General features: G+C 51.7%; 1 protein-coding gene and 1 long non-coding RNA gene across 7 annotated transcripts in view; one reads left to right on the top strand and one right to left on the bottom strand.

Moving 5' to 3' along the window:
• Positions 1 to 19,140, bottom strand: part of Actn4 (actinin alpha 4) — a 66,331-nt gene that overhangs the window by 1,182 nt on the left and 46,009 nt on the right. The window contains exons 6-21 of one of the 6 annotated variants that reach the window (XM_085694985.2): positions 18,200 to 18,278; positions 17,361 to 17,442; positions 15,076 to 15,161; positions 12,608 to 12,700; positions 10,961 to 11,191; positions 10,188 to 10,335; positions 6,586 to 6,736; positions 4,040 to 4,148; positions 3,786 to 3,926; positions 3,517 to 3,699; positions 3,293 to 3,427; positions 2,412 to 2,591; positions 1,639 to 1,785; positions 1,041 to 1,121; positions 718 to 783; positions 93 to 251 (exon numbers count right to left, since the gene is read on the bottom strand). In XM_085694985.2, coding sequence (XP_085551111.1) covers positions 93 to 251; positions 718 to 783; positions 1,041 to 1,121; positions 1,639 to 1,785; positions 2,412 to 2,591; positions 3,293 to 3,427; positions 3,517 to 3,699; positions 3,786 to 3,926; positions 4,040 to 4,148; positions 6,586 to 6,736; positions 10,188 to 10,335; positions 10,961 to 11,191; positions 12,608 to 12,700; positions 15,076 to 15,161; positions 17,361 to 17,442; positions 18,200 to 18,278 — 2,071 coding nt within the window. Of the gene's footprint in view, positions 1 to 92; positions 252 to 717; positions 784 to 1,040; positions 1,122 to 1,638; positions 1,786 to 2,411; positions 2,592 to 3,292; positions 3,428 to 3,516; positions 3,700 to 3,785; positions 3,927 to 4,039; positions 4,149 to 6,585; positions 6,737 to 10,187; positions 10,336 to 10,960; positions 11,192 to 12,607; positions 12,701 to 15,075; positions 15,162 to 16,587; positions 16,674 to 17,360; positions 17,443 to 18,199; positions 18,279 to 19,140 lie in introns of all 6 variants that reach the window. The other 5 variants (XM_048439683.3, XM_048439673.3, XM_048439665.3 and 2 more) reach the window with 5 other exon arrangements.
• Positions 736 to 12,702, top strand: LOC146896037 (uncharacterized). The gene is made up of 2 exons (XR_015003596.2): positions 736 to 896; positions 11,642 to 12,702. It is a non-coding gene; the product is annotated as an uncharacterized LOC146896037 (long non-coding RNA).

Below are 19,140 nucleotides of genomic sequence, written 5' to 3'. Positions count from 1 at the left end.
TCTGAAGCACCCACTTCACCCACTTGACCTAGTGCCCAGTGTGGGCTGAGGTTCTGATCACTCGCCCCAGTGCTTCTGTAGGCCCTGCTCACCTTGTCGCCTGCCAGGACCTTGAAGGAGGCAATGACTTGATCGGCTGTGTCTGTGTCTGTGGTCTCTCTGGACATGAAGTCAATGAAGGCTTGGAAGGTCACGAGGCCACTATGGTTGGGGTCGACCACACTCATGATACGGTTGAACTCAGCATCACCCTGTGGAGAGGGGGTAGGGAGGGTATGCATGACTTAGTAAGGCTGCTTACAAATTCAGTTTTGGAAGAATTCAAGAATAGAAAGGTCATGCCATCAGCCTGTCGGCTACAGCCTGGCTAGATAGTACCAGGCCTTGGGAGTTTGCCCCTTGGTCTCCTCCCCCCATGTTTCGGGAAGCAGGGGTTTGGGTCCACTGTCCCAGCTCTGGAGGGTGGGGAAGGAGAACAAGAAACAGAAGAGAAGGGGAGAGAGTTAGAAGACTGTTCCCTGGATATTTGTAGGAAGAGCCGGGTTAGGGGTCACTGGAAGGCCCCCAACCCCTCAAGTGCAGCAGAGCAGAGGAGGAGGCAGGCAAGGCCATGTTGCACTAGAGAGTGGAGGAGTGTACCCAGGAAGATATGGAAGCTCAGGAGGTGGTGAAGGGGCTGGGGGAGGAGCAGAGGCAGGGGAGGCAGAGGCCGCATACCAGGCTGTATCCTGTGGAGATAAGCAGAGCCCTGAAGTCATCTGAGTCCATGCTGCCTGTCTGCTTCTGCTCCCAGGACGCAGGCATAGCAGAGGCCAGGCCCAGAGTAGGCCCCATGTGCACAGCGGACAGACAGCACAGTGGAGGGAGCAGGGAGGCAGGAGGCCCGGAGAGACCAGGTAAGGGGGACAGTGACCAGAGAGACATGAGAGCCAGGGAGACAGCAGGGATGGCGGGGGAATGGTGAGAGGGAGGGGAGAGGAGAGAGAGAGAAAGAAGAGCAGTTAATGCCACAGTCTGCTGGGGCCCCAGGGTGTGCGTACCTGCCGGTCATTCTCCACGTCGTAGCCCAGGCTGATGAGGCAGGCCTTGAATTCCTCAGGCCCCAGTGCCCCGCCATGGTCCTGCCGGGGGCCATCGAAGGCAGGCGTACAGGGGCAGTGCAGAGACCAGGCCACAGAAGTGGGAGAAGGGCCAGGCCACATGCAGTGGGCAGGGGAGGAGGACACATGGGGAAGGGAAACACACAGTTAGAGGTGATGTAGACAAGGTGGTAGCCAGGGATGGGCGAGGCAGTTAGAGGTTCCCATGGCCTCAGTGGGGCTAGAGTGGGTATCATGGAGGACCAAGTCCAGGGCTCAGAGTGTTTGCAGGAGACAGGGCATAGGAGGCTGCACACTGGTACCCACAGAAGCTGAGCAACTGTGGTACTAGGTCAAAAGGTCATCAGGATCTGAATTTTAAAAACACTGCATGGGGGACCAGAGTCCTATCTGCCCGGAGGGCAGGGTTCCTGCCCACCCTGTGGACAGTGGTCGATGGAATGGATGGATGGATGCAGAGATGAAGAGGGTAGGACTGGACAAAACAATGGGAAAAAGGCCACACTGTGCCTGCATGGGGGGTGGGGGAACAATCTACCTTGTCAAAGTGGTTGAAGGATGCCCGGAACTCTTGCATCTGCTCCTGGCTGATGCCCTTGGCGTCTCGGGTGAGGATCTGGTTCTCCACTTCGTTGATGGTGCGGGCAATGGTGGTGAGCAGCTGCTCCCAGCCCACGCGGATATGCTGAGGGAGGAACAAGGTGTGACAGGATGGGTGGCTGTTCTCAGCAAGTTAGGGCTGGAGGAGAAGAGCCTCTACACCGTATCTATGGGCAAGGGTCCTGATATCTCCTGGCTGCCCCTGCCAATCATGAGCCTTACCTACACCTATGTATGTGGCAGAAGCACAAATGCCAAGATACTTGTATCACACACAACTCTTTAGAGCTATGTTGGCCACTGCTCAATAATGGATCCTCTGAAGGGGTGGAATCCCATGGCGGCTTGTGGCACCATGTGTTGGTTCCTGGCACAACAATGCTCCTTACACTAGGGGGCTGCCTAACAAGGGCCAGGGCTTTTTGCTCAAGTAAGGTACAGGTAGGTGGGAATATGACCCTTCCAGACAAAAGGCAATCTGACTCAGGTAATTCTAGATTGATCGCTCTCTCCCTCTCTCTCTCTAACTTTTGGTGTTCTGAGACAGGGTCTCCCTCCACATATGGTCCAGGCTGGCTAGAATTACTCCCACTCCTGCTTCCGCTCAGAAGACAAGGATTTAGGCCATTGTCCAGCTTTTCAGTAACCTTTACACAGTTTTTAAAAGGTGTAGTGCATGTGACAGCCCTCCTGCCCCTGGTGTGGGCGCACCTCCATGGTGTAGTTGGTGTGCTTGTTGTCGAAGATGAGGGCCTCCTGGATGAGCTGGTGCTGCTGCTCCAGCAGGTCCAGGTTGGGCTTGTAGTCCACAATGCTGCGCTCGTATTGCTTCAGGTGATTAAGCTGGTCTTCCAGAGTTCCGTTCATCTCGATGGAGATGCGCCCGATCTCCTGCAGGGAGGAGATCCAGGTGACACCAGCCCTGGCTACTGCCCCATCTGGAAGGCCTGTTGCTCCCTGCTGCTTTCATACCACTCTATGGTGGTGCTGGCAGGAAGCCTGCATTATACAGCTAATCTGTGAGGCCCTGCACTGTGATAGGTGGACTGCATTCACCTTTTGAGTGCACACAACTTCACCATACATAAAGCTCCTCTGCTCCTTAAAAATGAGTAAAATAATATATGTATATATAAAAGGAGGGCAAGGCATTTGGCATCAGGACTTGGCTGCTGGCAGAGCCCCCATGCCCATGGCTCCCCATCACTGTATTCTGAAACTATTACCAACCCTGGAGCCACCAACATGACCGTCAGGGTCTGCTGAGATGCAAGGAGGGTGCACTGAGGAGAGGGCAGGCAGAACTGTTACTGGCTGCCTCACAAACCTTCAATGCCTATCAGGAGGCTCCCTGGGTACCATATTCCTCACAGCTACACTGCAGCCCTCACAGAGGCCTAGCAGAGTGGTGAGCAAAAGTACCAAAGTGGAAGGCAAGCCAGGCTTTCTTTTTCATCTGTTGACCAGTAAGAGCTGAAATCAGGTTTGCTAGAGTCATGAAATCTGCAGCCTGGGTCACAGGGACCACACCCGGCTCTCTCAGTTGACAGGTAGCCTGCCTGGGCTCACTGGGGGTGGGTGGGTGGCCTCACCTCCATCTTGGTCTGGATCCAGGGCCCCACCACATTGGCCTGACTGGCAAACTGTCGGCGCAGGTGCTCATTGGACTGCTGTTTGCTCTGCTCTTCCAGGAGCGCATGGTCCCGCTTTGGCACCAGCTGCTGCACCTGTGGGGGATATGCAATAGTTGAGGTCAGGTGGTAGCTTCCGCACCTGGCCAGGCCAGCCCTTGCATGCCCAGAGGGCCCTGGCCCACCTTCTCCCACTTGGAGTTGATGATCTGGGGGGTGACAGTGGTGTAGGGGTTACTGCCCGACAGTTTGATGTGGTTGCTCTCAGCGATCCTTTGAGCCTCCTTGTGGATGGCCAGTATGGCCTCACGCTCCCTGTCCGCATCTGGCAAGGTGGACTTGAACTGGTCATGGGCTGAGATCAGGCCCTGGAGGACAGATGGGAGTAAGGAGTGCAGCCTGCCCTCCTGAAGCTTCGGGGTAGGGGCGTCCCCTAGAGGGCAGGGTAGGGCACCTCAATCTCCTCAATGGTGTGGACAATAAACATGTCCTGCAGGTCCTCCATGGCGCTCTCCATCCAGTTGTTGAAGGGTGCAGCCCGCTTGGCATACTCCAGGTGCAGCTGATCGATGGTCTCCAGCTGTTTCTCTGTTTTCTACGGTGTGCAAAGAGGGATGGAACAAGGAAGGGAAGGCAGGTCAGCTGCTGACCTGGGGGCCTAGAAGTCTAGAGATACCCAACATCCCCAAAGGGCATCAGGCTCCTCACCTCCAAGGCTTCCCTGCGACTGTGGGTCAGGGAGCCCAGGGCATCCCACTGGTCACAGATCTTCTGGCACCGTGTATTGACATTGTGGGAGTCATAGTAGTCCAGCTCACTGTGAAGCACACAGAGTGGGATGAGCCTAGCAGCTAGGCAGGACTACACACACTACACCACGTATCAGGTGACAGCAGTGAAGAACACCCCGTTCTGGTCTAGACAGAGTTTCTCTGTAGCTTTGGAGCCTGTCCAGGAACTCGTTCCATAGACCAGGCTGGCCTCAACTCAGAGATCCGCCTGCTTCTGCCTCCTGAGTGCTGGGATTAAAGGCATGCAGCACCACCGCCTGGCTTCCTTCCCCTACATTCTGAGTACTGGTATTAAAAGTGTGTACCACCACACCCAGTTCAGCCTTATTTTATTTGTGTGTGTAAGTCAGAGGACAACCTTCTAGACTCGTTTGTTGCTTCCCTCCCACCTGGGCTGCATACTTCAGGCTAGCTGGCCTGAGAGCTTCTGGGAAGTCAGGAGGCCAGGGTTACACAGCATCCAGCTTTTAGTAGATTCAGGGGATTAAACTAAGGCTGTGAGGCTAATGTAGCACTGGCTCTCTTCAGCTTAGTTTTTGAGACAAGGTCTCTCACTGAACCCAGAGCTCATGGGATCCTCTTGTCTCATCATGCAGATTTTTGTATGTGCTCTGGGATACAAATGTGTCCTCATGCTTGTTTGACAAATACTTCACAAACGGAGCAATCTGACCATGTGTGCTCAAGGAGGCAGGTCAGAAGAGGGCACCAGATCTTACTATCTTATTATAGATAGCTGTAAGCCACTATGTGGTTGCTGGAAATTGAACTCAGAACCTTTGAGCCATCTCTCTTAAGCACTGATCTTGTCTCCAGTCCTTTTTTCTTTCAAAAAGTTTCTCTCCCCATCCATCCATCCATCCACCCACTGTTTATTTAGTGCATGTGGAGGCCAGAGGGCAATTTGTAGGAGTTGTCTCTCTTTGACCTTATGGCTCTCAGGATCTAACTCAGGTTTCCAGGCTTGGAGCCGTTCTCCTGACTCCAGGCTGCTCTTTCAATTTCAAAAACATCTATCAGACACAGCAGTGGTAGCTCAAAACTGTAATCTTTGCACCAAGACTTGAAAGCAGTAGATCACTGTGAGTTTAAAGCCAGTTAGGCTACAGAATTTCAGGTCTTTTTGAACTAGAGACTTTGTTTCAAAACAAAGAGGCAAATCAATAATGGCAGAGCCACCCAATTTACCCCGTTTGACTTCCTATAGTATTAGTTTCTGCATAAAAGAACAGGGATATCTGAGTTGCCTTGAAAGATTCTATTTATAAATGCTCATTACAAATTTCAGGAGGCAGAGGCAGATGGATCTTTCAAGGCCAACCTGGTCTACAGAGCGAGTTCCAGGACAGTTCGAGCTACCCAGTGAAACCCTGTCTAGAAAAACTAACCCCCCCCCAGAAAAAAAAACAACCAAAACCCCAGCTGTACTATTCTATTACTGTTGCTGATCTCTTGCTGTGGTTCATGTACAAGTTAAGCTTCGTCAGGCATGGATACACAGGAAATGACACAGCAGACTCAGGTCTTTGTGCTACCTGCATGATGCGCGCTTGCGCGCGCTCGCCCCCCCCCGCCCCCCCTCCCTCCTCCCTGGTATGGGATGACACTTCCTCTAGAGCCATGTCTAAAATACTGTTTCTGTTGCTGGGACCTAGTATCTGAAGAACAGGCTAACCCGGCCCTCCAAGTCTATTTTGGGGCACCCCAATTGTCACTCATAGGAAAGTGCCTCCACTGCTTTCCTTAGTTTGGACAAGTAGGGTAACACCATGGTACCAAACAAAGTTATAGGTCCCAAGTACCATAGTTCTGCCTCTGGTATGCAAATGAGCACCCTGTATCCCACAGTAGTAGGAATGAGAAACCAGCCCTGCTCCTATGGCCTCAATGGCACAGGTGGGAAGTCCCTGCAGTTTGTACAAGTCTGGGGTGACTAGTGGGTGGGGGTGTCTGTGGAAAGAGCAGCTCCAGCAAGGAGCTTATTTTGGAGCAGACGGCTATTTTAGGAGCTCCTCCAGGACCTGTGGATTTTCCATGAAGTAATGGGCTAGGCTCCCGCTCCCTGGGCCCACTGCAATTGTGGAATAAGGGCCCCATTCACTGGCTCCTGAGATGAAGTGTACTGTATGCACAAATTTATCTGACTGGGGTGGGAGAGGGAGGGGCAGTAGCCATTTGGAAACCCTTACAGTGAGTGTATTCTGAGCAGGAAAAACTGGGCAGGCAGAACAACAGGCTTACTGTAGAGTGCTCCTCACGTGGAGGAGGGGCATGGAGAGCTACACCATGAGGCAGGGAGGGGAGAGGGACAAGCAACCAGAGTCCATCGCTCTGCTGGAGAATCTAGGTCCCTTACTCTTTTTATTGGTGTTGAAATGTAAGGCCCTCCTGACATATGTGAGGAGGCAGGGGTTGAGAACTGAGGACAGAACTCTGCTGACGATGCCATAGGTGCACACATACTTGAGTTCCTGGGCAATTGCAGCAATCTGCTCCACGCGGTCCTGGTGTGCAGCAAGGTCACTCTCGAAGGCCTCGTGCTTGCGGATCAGAGCTTTGATATCTGACAAGGTGGCTGTCTCATAGTCCCGGTGCTTCAGCATGGCCTCCTTCCCTGCAGATGTGGCAGAGGGGCACCTGAACAACAGCCCGTCAGCCACAGAGCTATCCAAGACAGGAGGTGCAGCAATATGGAACCAATCTATTATTCTAGAGAATGGAGCTTAGAAACTCTTGGAACCTTCTTCCTTGCCCCTCAGGGATCTCTAAGCCCAGCTATGTTCCATGAAGTTCTGTACAGGCTCAGGGGATTTCTGGTGTACATGGGTCTGAGACAGACGTATCAGTGTAACTCCCGTGCTCTGAACAGCATCTCTTACTGGTGGGAGACACAGAGGGTAGGACAGTTGAAAAGTTACAGACAGGGGCTGGAGAGACGGCTCAGAGGTTAAGAGCATTGCCTGCTCTTCCAAAGGTACTGAGTTCAATTCCCGGCAACCACATGGTGGCTCACAACCATCTGTAATGAGGTCTGGTGCCTTTTTCTGGTGTGCAGACATACACACAGACAGAATATTGTATACACAATAAATAAATGAAAAAAAAGTTACAGACACCCATTTGTGGAGGATGGAGACTGGGAGAAGCCCTTGGGCTTGCAGCCAGGCCCAGCGGGATCAGGAAAGGGATAGGAAGAATCTGGGCCTAGGAGCTGTGCCTGTGCCAGCTCTTTGGAGGCTGCTCTCCTGGGTGGTGGTCCTATCCCAATCTTGTCGCCACACCCGCTTTCTCGGCACAGTGGGTGGGGCTGTTCAGACCCTTTGAAGGGAGAAACACTGTTATTAGTCCTGGAGCCAGGCTAATTACATGCCCAGAGCAAAAGCCCAAGGAGCCATGCTAGTAAGTTAAGAAAGTATAGAGGGCTGGGGGAAGAGCCAGCCAGGACGGCAGTCAGGACTCCACTTCTTCCTCAAGGAGCCCTGCTTCCAAGAGCCTCTGAGCCCACCCCAGATCTGCTCCCAGAGTACCCGACAAACAGTTGGAAGCCTTGGTCAATCTTTCGTGTGTAAAACAGTGCCAGCAACAGCACCTATGTGGCCTTGAGCCATCCTGAATTTTAGTTAGGTGATGGTTAAGAATAGAAAGCAGAGTCAGTGCCACCCGTCTCAGCCACACCCAGGCTCATCTGCCTAGCAACTGCCAGGCGCCCCAGGCCAGGGCTGGCACCATCAGGCAAGAGGTGGGCCTGGAAAACTGACTCCACAGGCCTGCCACCCCTGCCCCAGGCAGGAGGGCTTAACCACAAGGCAAGCTTGCAATTCCCTTCTTCAAACTGCTTTCTCCCAAGGGTGGGAACCAGAAATAGCAGCTGAGGAAAACTCAGGCCTCAGCTGTTTCAGCAGGGAACTGGCAAGTGTGTCTTGCAGGGCAACCATGAGATGTACGTGAGACTCATTTGTGTTTGGTTTTATTCCCAGGCGGTCACGTCCCCCTGGAAAGCATCCGCGTGAGCCCTGCCACTACTGAGCCCCCTCCCCCAGGGCAGGCTGCTGTAACTAGGACCCAGCAGTGGAGAGGGGTTATAGAGCAGCTGTCCTCGGGGTTTTACAATGATTCAGAATACAGGCTGAGCTCAGAAGAGTGGGCACATCTGCCTGGGGATTCAGGGCTAGTGGGAGGGATGGGTGGGTGTGTAAAGATGTCAACAGAGATTGGGCCTATCTGCAGCTAGGGCTCATTCCTAAATTCCTCCAGTGCAAGCCTACTCCCAAGTATTCCCAGAGAAGCTCTCAGGAGTCACCATGTCCACAGCCTCATGAAACTAGCTGCCCACGCCTCTGGCAATCCTGAGCTGGATATATCAGCTCATTTGGTGAGAAGCATGGGATAATCTAGAAAATGAGCTGGCAAGGCATCTCAGAAAATGACAGCAGAAAATACCTTAGCTATGTGTGGGGCACAGGTGTTATGGCATTCCTCACATATTTAGGGCCCTCACAAGAGAAGTATAAGTGTATATGCCTGAGTCTTCTTGGGGCAGGGCTTACCCACTTGGGAAACAACAGTGCACAGGGCCAAGCACAGCTAAGTGGCTCATATCCACAAGCATATGTGGGGTATTTTGTTTGAATTCTCAAGACAGGATCTAACACTGTAGTCTAGACTACTCTGGAGCCCTCTATATAGTCCAGGGTGACCTTGACCTTCTGGCTCAGTTTCCCAAGTACAGAGATTACAAGATGTCCACATCTGGTTGGACATGTCTGCATGTTGAATGAGTGAATAAATTAACTAAATGAGGGCCTCTGGTTCCTTCAATGTGGCATCATACATAGCCAAGGAAGGTGCCATCACACCTCCTTGAAGGGGCACCACATGTGAGGCGGGAGGCACTGACCTAGCTTACCAAGTCTTCTGTATCCTATACTCTCTCCTTGGCAGAGAAGGGAAAGTTGGGCTGCTTTGGATAACAGCAGGGCTTAGTTCATGTGAGAGCAGGAGCAGGATGAATGCCGTTTATGTGGGCTATGCAGTTGCCCAGTGTCTCCAGGGAGGGGTCTCAGTGTCTGGCTACAGTTGGGGCTATATGCCTACACCGGTGAGGAGGCTCCCTGTGAAGCCTTGATGGGACAGATGGAAAAACCACACAGAGCAGCCAAGGAAATGCAAATCAGAAGAGCAGCAGTGGTGGGGAGTGGGGGCAGGGAAAGAGAGGTTTCTTCTGGAGGGGTTTTCATGTTTTAGCATCAAGATCGAACCCAGGGGGCTGGAGAGATGGCTCAGCGGTTAAGAGCACTGACTGCTCTTCCAGAGGACCTGGGTTCAATTCCCAGCACCCACAGGGCAGTTCACAACTGTCTGAAAATCTGGTTCCGGGAGATCTGACACCTTCACACCAATGCACATAAAATAAAGTTAAATAAACCATAAAAAATATTTAAAAAAAAAAAAGATTGAACCCAGGGCTACACTGAGTGACAGCTGCCTGTGAGTGTGGTGCGGTATGCCTTTTCTTCTCAACATTCATTTTCTGAGGCCTTTAGGTCTCCTGGGCATCTGGAATCTCAGTGATGAAGTGGGTCTCGACCAGAGGCCAAGGGCGTGATGGAATTCTACATCCTGAGCCAGAAGCCAGGCAGCTGCAGGGCTGCTGGGAAGCAGGCTTTGGGACAGGGTGGTGACAGAGTCAGGGAGCGCCAGCTTCAGATCTGCCTGTAGAGCCAGAAGGCGGCTGGAGAGATAAGACTTACGCATTTGGGCCAAGGTGGTGGGCTGGGAACTGTTCTCAGAAGAGACAGGACAAGTGCACAGGCACAGGGAAGAGTCTTGGCTGTGTTCTGGATAATCCAGGAATGGGATCACCTATAAGGCATCTTAGGCCAGAGCAAAGAGGCATAACGGAATGCCTTTCTGCTTAAAACCATAACCCAAACCTGCTTAACCATAAACCCAAAGCAGCATTTCTGCAGCCAGGAGAGGAACCTGGCAGACCCCACATGGCAGGGACTAGGTGTGCATGCACACCTGAGAGTGAAGAACAGATCAAGGGAACATGGGACACATACCATCAGTCCAGGCCTCATGGATGGAGGCCTTTTGCCGGAACTTCTCTGCCAGGTGGTCAAGTCGTTCCAGCCTGCGGATCTCATTCAGCAGCCATTCTTCATAGCCTTTTTCAGCCTGCTCCAGGTGCTGCCAGCCATTATTGATGTCCTGTGGGGCAGGAGACAGAGAGTAGGGCTCTCACAAGGTGCTGGTGGGGAGGCCTACCTGAACCTTACCCTCAGTTCTGTCTACGTGGATCAGCATGTACTAAGGCTCTGTGTGTGTGTGTGTCGGGGGGGGGGGGGCAGGCAGACAGACATATATGTAGATACTCACAGAAGCCAGAAGATGGCTTTGAATTTCTAGGGACAGGAATTATAGGTGGCTGTGAGCTGCCTCATGGATGTTGGAACTGAACTCAAACACTCTGCAAATGCCTAACTACTGACCATCTCTCTAGAAACATAAACATTGATTCTTCTGGTCTAACTGAATGATTCTCACAAATCAAGGGATGCTGCTGAGAAGACTACAAAACGTGTCTTGCTGTCTCTCCTTTTATGAAAGCATCATCTCAAGACACTTGTTGATTGTGGTGTCCAGATTCAAATGGTCCACACAAACTGTGGTGTGGCTAGGAGTAGTAATGCAGAGAATTCTGTGTGTAAAACTAAGGAGAAACAGTGGAGAACGTGAAGCACCCCCTCACCATCCCTGCCCTAAAGGCTGATTTAAGATGATGCCAGCCAAGCATTGTGATGTCCTGGGCCTACGGGGAAGGGGGTAAACTCACTGAGACCATCCTGCCCTCAGAGGGCATGAAGGCAGGCCGGTTGCTGAGACGGAGTTTGGTCTGCAGTGTGTTGAAGTTGATCTCCAGCTGGCACTTCTCCTGCACCTTGGGGGGCTTGTGAACACGCCGATAGTCTCGGAAGTCCTCCAGCTTCTGCTGCATCTCCTGGATGGTCTTCTGGGGTACACGGTCCTCCAGCCAGGGGATGGTGCGCCGGATCCACTCCAGAAGCTGTGGGCCCGTAGGAAGACATGGTGGCCATTGAAGAGGTGCTCAGAGTGCTGATACAGCCTCCCCTCAGCTTACGGGGTCCTCAGGGCTGACTTACTACTTCTGCTGAGACCCTACAGCACAGAGCTCTGGGAATGTGATGCTCCTGGAGCACTGGGCTGACCCTACTTCCTGTTCATGCCTCTGCTCCCAGTCTTCTTTGCCCAGATTGAAGTGGGTGGTTCCAATCTACTGTCCCTTCCCAGAAGACCCCCTTTCATACACTGTCATAGGACTTGTGACTGCTGGCCTCTTTAGGGATGGTAGCTGACACAATAGTAAGGGCCTACAGTGTGCTTGCCTCAGTTAGGTGGCCAGTGCATACACAAGGCCTGGCACTGAAAAATAGAAAACTGAAAGAACAAAAAGCAAACCAAACATATTCTTATGACCTACTCTGATTTTTGACAGGATGAGGAAGAATACCAACAAGCCAACAGACTGGGCCATCATCAAAAATAATCCAGAACAGAGAAGTCAGTTATTACCAGCACAGATAAGCACAAAGTGGCTTCTTAGTGGTAAAGACAAAGCCAAGAACAGAGGCATTGGGCTGGTGAATGGTACCCAAGAACGTGACTTCCGCCTTGTCTTGGGAATGATAGTGGCACTGTTTTTTTTTGTTTTTTTGGTTTTTTTTGGGGGGGTCTTTTGTTCTATCAGCCCCAATTGGAGCCAGGGCCTTCTTGTGCGAGTTAAACAACAGCCCCAGCAGCCAACCACATCCTAGCCCTAGCCCCACCAGTATCAAATCCTCAACTGGGTGTAGCTAGCCACTTTGGACTGTTGACTGCTGAACATCCTTCAAGTTTTCCCAGTCCTTGCAATCTTAAAGCCTGAGACGAGGATGTGCTTGGAGTATGAGTGCTTGCCTAGCATACACGACGACAGTAACCCTGAAGTCCTCATGTCTAGGAATCACGTTTCTAAGTATAGACATGCTCTTTGGAAACAGAAACTGAACATCTCGATAGGAACCCAAGCTCTGGACTCAAACATGGTGACTGCCAAACCAAAAGTCCCGCACTCCGTATTTTCTAGGTCTCACTGCTACTCTGCTTTCACAGCAAAATAATGTTTGTTGTTCCAGTACATGAGGGGTTGGGGACAGGAGGATCAGAAGTTCAAGGCCAGACTGGGCTACATAAAACTACATTTATTCCTTTTGTCTTCCTGTATACCCCAGCCCCCTCCCCCGCAAACTCTAAACCTTCATTTTTTATTTGATGTGTATGGGTATTTTGCTTGCATGTATGTCTATGTGCCGCTGGCCTCCAAAGGCCAGGAACTGAACTCATATCCTCTGGAAGAGCAATAATTACTCCCCAGCCCTCCCTGCCTGTATTCACTCTGGTGGGACCTGGAGCGCACACTCACATCACTGGCCAGACGCTCGTAATCTTCCATCAGGTGTTCATTCTCTTGGTTCACAGCCAGCACCTTGCAGATCCGGTTGGCAGCAGTCTCAGCCTGGGATGGGGAAGCGCACAGTCAGGGCTGCCTGGAGCTGTGGACCCTCCCTCCTAACAAGCAGGTCCCTTGAAAGCAGCTAGTTCAAAACCCACAGAGAACTCCCCAAAGGAGGAAAGGAGAGAAAGTGCGTGTCCAGTAAGATGATGGTCTTGAGCGGCCATGTCCTCAGGGGCCTTGTTGAGAAGGGTGGCAAGTCCTTGCTTAGAACCAAGCCTCTAGTGCCCAGAAATGGCTGTGATGAACCTAAGAACTGGAGTCTCCTCTTGAATGGAAGCATCACTGGAGGTGGGGGTGCTGGTACCATGGAGTCCCTGTGAACAGTGCATGCTCTATCCCTCTGGCTCCTACTCAAGTGCAGCTGACTACAGAAGCTCATACGGGTATGTCATGATTTGAAGGTAGAGACACAGAGCTGGCCCCTGGTCTCAAACTCTAGAAACTTGGGCGAGGGGAAAGTGCCACACAGGAAAAGGGAGGCAGGTACCTTTCAGGCAGCACAGAAAGGGTCCAAGAAGAGTTGGAACGGCAACAGAACAGGAACAGAAATAGTGAGGAGGGTCTACAGAGTGATGAGGAGGAAAACAGAGGCTCGGGAGCCAGCTCCAGGCCCAGTGCGCTTTCCCACACACACGTGGCATAGGGATAGGTAGGAGCCGACAGAGCAGTCACAGGCAGTTAACTTGGGTGTACACGCACGCCACAGGCCATGCTGTGCAGGAAGCACCCAGGACTAACACCAGGACTTGTTCTGGGGTGAGACTCACAAGGGCCTTTGCTGGAGGTGCTGCTGGGGTCAGCTTCTTCTGACTCTAACCAAGCATACCACTCACTGCTGGTACCCCAAGCTCTAGCCTCTTCTGCTGCTGGGGTGCTGTCAGCCAGGTGTTCTGCTTCATTGCTGGGGTTTGGGACATTTAGGTGCTCAGGACTGATAAATTTGTGTGTAAAGGAAGAACGAATGCTTTGGTGACCATACACAGGGAAGATAGCACTCTTGTGCTAAGTCTAAATTCACCCAGAAAACACTTTGAGGAGAATGAATTGATCTCTGGGGAAATGACAGAAACAGTAAAAGGCACTGCTAGGTGTCCTGAGGATACATTCTTTGATGAGAAAATTAATCTAGCAAATTCCCCACTTTCCTCCCTGCACGACTAGGCTGACATCTACCTTAGATGGTATGCCAAACACAGCTTTCTGAGCTCAGATGTCTCCAAACTTGCAACTGTTCTGCCCTGGACTTTCCCTCTGCCAGACCCAAGGTCAGCTCCAGGTGTGGGGGAATTTCAGGCAGAAGGAAAAGCAATCACAACATGAGGCTAGGGGGCCACTGTGGGTGTGTCCAGTGGTAATCATGCTGTTAATTGGAGCTGTACTACTTATTCCCACTCAGTCTTCCTTACCAGCATGCGGGAGAGATGGGTAAAGTAGCCTATGCAAGATCATGCGTCAAGAGGTGGCAAAGCAGGGTCAGGCCAGGTTGTCCACAGTAAGGCACGCACTGCATATAACAGTCTAAGAAGGCAATCTACAGGGAGCTGGATAGATGGCTCTGTGGTTAAGAGTACCAGCTGCTTTTCCAGAAGATCTGGGTTCAATTCCAAGCACCCACATGGCGGCTCACAACTGTCTGTAACTCTAGTTCCAAGGGATCTGACACCCTTATACAGACATACTTGCAGGCAGCAAAACATCACTGCATATGTAAAAAAAAAAACAAATCATTAAAAAAAGTTAAAGAAAAAAAAAAAGGCAGTCTAGAGAAGATAGTGTCTGAGTCTCAGTTTCCTTTCCTTGGAACGGGCCCAGAGAAGCAAATGTTCCCCAAACAAGCACCTACCCCTCCTTAGCTCCCAGACCACTAAAATGATGCTGCTGTCCAAGCCACTTTTCTAGATCAGGAGGGCACAGAAGTGCCCAGCCTTCTACATAGAAACCTGAGTCCCTAACAGGAGCCGGGGTGGTGTGAGGTCAGCAGACCTCAGGAAGACGCAGGACAGAACATACAAGTTGACCTGTCCTGCCCACACCAGCCCCAGAGGCAGCCTGCTCTCAGGAGTCTCCTGAGCAACTGGGAAGGAAAGAGTTTTCTGAAAGGAGATTCACCAGGCAGGTAGCCCTGAAGTAGAGGTAGTGACAAGCAAGGGGTCATGCCCCAGCTTTATCATCCATAGTGATATCGGACTTCTGTTTCCCTGTCTGTGGTTAGAGCTGTGTCACCAGCTCCCAAAGGTGGCTATGCTCAAATGCAAGAATGTCTGAGGCTTTGGGACAGACACAGCCTGAGGCTGGTCAGCCAGGGCTCTGCCCAGGTACCTGTAGACCGACACTGCTGACTTGAGTGACAGAAGGGTCCTCCCACCCTGGCTCACCTTCTGGGCCCCCGAGAAAGCGTGGTAGAAGCAGGACACGTAAGTCATGATGGCCTTCTCATCTGGCCTCAGAGTGCCCACAATATCTGCGCAGAGAGAGAAAGAGAAAAAGAGAGAGACAGGAGAGAGTGAAAGACGTAGGAGGGAGGTGGCCAGCCGGCCCAAGGCTCATGCGGGAAGAATAGTGCTTGCTCTGGACTGGAAGCCAGTGGAGCTCAGGTCTGGGGGATATTGCGCTGCCAATGTGTGCAGAAGGGCTGTTTTTTGAGACCCGAGTAGAAAGAATCGGGTCACCTGAACTACCAACCATTTTTGCATAAACTCCTAATGATGTTGGGCACCCGGGAGGTAGAGGCAGGAAGAGCTAAAGTTTGAGGCCAACCAGAAGCTACAGAGTAAAATTCTGCCTCAAAGAGTCAGGCATAGTGTCACACTGGCAATTTTGATAAGATCAGAGTGTTCAAGGTCAGCCTGGTCTACAGAGAAAATCTTCCTAGAATTCCAGGACACAAGGGGCTACATCAAAAGACACTACCTTGAGAAAAAGAAAAAAAGAGGCCGGGCATTGGTGGCGCACGCCTTTAATCCCAGCACTTGGGAGACAGAGGCAGGTGGATCTCTGAGTTCGAGGCAGCCTGGTCTACAATGTTAATTCCAGGACAGCCAAGGCTATACAGAAATTGTACTGAAAAATAATCAAAAAAATATAAAACAAAACAAACAAAAAACCAACAACAAAACCCCAAGTGGTAGCACTTGCTAGCACTTGGGAGGCGGACAAAAAGAGTATCAGGATTTTTTACAGCTGGCTGAGTTACGTGTGACCCTGTCTCAACAACAACAAAACCCAAGAAACAAACAAAAAAAACCTAGCTGCCCTTTCAGAAGACTCGTGATTCAATTCCCAGCACCCACATGGCAGCTCACAACCATCTGTAACTCTAGTTCCAGGGGATCTGACACCTGGCCTCCCTTGGCAGCAGGTACACACACATAAAATGAAATACCCCCTCCCAAAAGGAAACCCTAGGAAAAGGTCTCCCAGGCCCTAGAGTGATGCACAATTGCCCACAACTAACTGCCTTTTGCTACTCTGCTTTCCTGTCCTTGCCTCAGTCTCCCCAGGTAGCGCGCCCACACTCGCCTCGCCCTGCCTGTGCAGTCTCTGCTTCTGGCGAAGCCCCTTTCCAGCTGATAGTCCCAGCTACCAGTGGACCTTGTCCCCTGGCCTCCACTGACTCTTCATCACATCACATGACCTCTCTGTCTCATCTACTAGGAAGTAAGCTTCTCTGAAGCAGGAACCTGCCTGTGTCCTTGCTGCCTGAACAGAGCCTAGTATACAGTAGCAAGGAATAGATAGGCGGCAATGCCCAGGACTGAGGGAGCTGGCTTCTAGTCCAAGAGAGGTCACTGCTGTCTGCAAGAGAAATGAAGTGAGCATGGGAGGCGAAAGGCAGCAGCGGCAGTGGGCAGTGGCGGCGAGGAGGGCTGCCTGGCCCTGCCCGGTACCTTCTGCGCTCCTGAAAAGGCATGGTAGAAGCTGGACACATATGTCATTATGGCCTTCTCGTCGGGCCGGGCTGTGTTCACGATGTCTGTAAGTGAACAACAAGGGTTAAATGGCCCGAGCATGGGTGAGGCCACCTGTTAGGACCCACAGGCCCCCAAAGTCACAACTAAGCCAGGGGAAAAGACCCTCTAAGCGGATTCAACGCCAGTTAGGCTGAGCTACATCCTAACCTCCCCCATGGTCTCAGAAAAGGCCAAAGCTGTGGGAACTGAACTGGAATGAAGCCACTTCCTTTCTCTGAGAATGGCCTCAAGGGGCAACAGGACAGCGAACTCCAAGGGCCACCAGAGGCCAGAGGCATGGGTCTTGGCTGGGGATAGTGTTGGCTGGGAAATGGTGCAAAGAGCCGGAAAAGGAAAAAACAACATTCCACTTTGGCAGGCTCCAGACCCCAGGTCTTCAGTTGGTCAGGAGAGGCCCGGGTCATTCGTAGGAAGCCAGGGGTCAGCCTCTTCAGCCACCTTGCCCCTCTGTGAGTCTAGACAGTCCGTGATCCCAGAAAAGTGACTATTTAATCACCGTCCTTTTTCCCTTTTCTGCCATTCTGGATGCATCAGGCCAACTCTGGCTCACATTGCCACCTTGGGTTCACACGACCTTTCTCTCTGGCTCAGTTAGATTCCCGAGGTTTCCCTAGGCTTGATGAGTTGCAGAGCCCAGTCAAAGCTAGGCCCAGACAGATGAGGTCCCAGGAACATAGGAAGGTGCTCACCCTCAGCATCCAGCATCTTGGGGATATCAAGGTATTTTTCAGCCACTTCAAAAGCGTTGTTCAGGTTGGTGACTGGATCATCCTGGGGGAGCAAGGATAGAGAATTCCATCAGGAGCAGAACCCAGATAAATGTAAAAGGCAAGGGGCTGGCCTGAGACAGAAGAGCCCTGAGAAGCAGAGTTGGAAAGTACCTTAGGAACTCTCATCCCTGTGTGCTATACAGGGAGAAAGGCCTCCTCAGTCAAACCCTGTGTTCTAAGCCCTGCAGGTGAGGTCCAGGCTTGGGAGCAGAACACCCCAGTGCCTGTGCAGGATCCCACTGCTGCAGGAACAGCTAGGGCTGCTCAATGAACCTGATCTGCTTCACTCCCCTCACCACTTCTCAGTCTTAGCAGAACCCCTGCTCTCGCCACACCCAAGCAGGCTGGGTGCAGGTACTTCCCAATGTTCCCGACTGAGTTCTCTCGTTCCCCAGGGCCCTTCTTCAACAAGAACAGCTCAGGGTACCAACATAATGCAGCAGCTGTCTGGCTGCTATGGTTCTCTGCCTTTTCCAGGAGATTAAGCTTTCAGCTTAAGAAAATAAGAGTAAGATTGCACTGGAAATGGTGGCCACCTGGAAGGTTTGAAGCGCCTTCTTTCTTCCCCCCAGACAGAAGAATGCTTCTAGAATCCAAAAGGTCAAGAAAGGGGGTCAAAGGTCAAGCAAGACAGGACCTAAATCAGTCCAGCCAGTTGTAATGCCAATGAAGGGAGATGGACAGTGCCCATCTAGTGTGTCTAGGAGGTGAGCATCAGCAATGGGCAGCCCTTGGGGATAGGAACCAGAGACACTTACCTTCCTCAGTTTGTCATACTCAATCAGCTCAGGTCTGTGCCGGTGGATGAGGGCATTGAAGGCCAGACCATCCTTCCAGCTATAAGAGAAGGCAAAGGTTATGAGTTGGGTCTTTGCTACCCTGGGAGTCCTGCTCACCCCTATGAGCCGACAGCAATGACTAATTCCCATAAACAGAAGGCTCAGTGTGCAGCAGGCACTGCAGCGACACAGTATGCCAGGATTGAGAACAACCTCAGAAGCCAGACAGTCTGGGGTAAAGTATGATAAAATAGTGATTTGGCACTGGCAATGTGACTTTGAACAAATCACACAACTGCTTCCTCAGTTTTCAAGCCTGTAAAGTGGGGATAGTGGCAGCAGCTATCTCAGAGCTGCTACGAAGATTAAATTAATGCGTTCACAGAACCTTACATGGGACACGTACTAGGCTGTTTGCTCATCAGTGAGAGGAGCCTAAGCAGCCTAGCACTGCATACAAGGACTCATCAAACAGGATAGGCCTGCACCAAGGGACAACTCACTATGGAAGGTGGGTGGGATCCTGAACCCTGGCTGACCCAATCATGGAGGCACAGGCCAGGGGTTGGCAAAGTGCCTGGGAGTTGGGTGGCCTGAAGTTCTCTAGAGCAAAATGATCCCTACAAAGTCACAGGCTAGATTAGGTACATTCTCTTTCTCAAGACCCTGTTAGGATTGGTTCCTTCCAGGATGGATTTCTGTATCACCTGTTCAGAATGGCTCTCCTACTGACTTCCCATTGCCTCACTGTTTGAAACGAGCAGCCCAACCATTTGTATTTGGGTTGCCTACTGGTTTCTATTGGAAGGCAGGTGAACCCTACAGCAAGCCCTATGTGGAGCAGCAGCAGGCAAACTATAGATACCTACTGACTCAAGGGGCCAAACAGGGAGGTCAACTGCAGGCAGCAGAGCCACCAA

This window comes from Myodes glareolus, chromosome 1, assembly GCF_982192425.1.
Source record: "Myodes glareolus chromosome 1, mMyoGla1.1, whole genome shotgun sequence".
NCBI classification, from domain to species: domain Eukaryota; kingdom Metazoa; phylum Chordata; class Mammalia; order Rodentia; family Cricetidae; genus Myodes; species Myodes glareolus.
The sequence above is the reverse complement of the archived record's forward strand: the minus strand, read 5'-3'. Positions and strand labels throughout refer to the sequence as shown.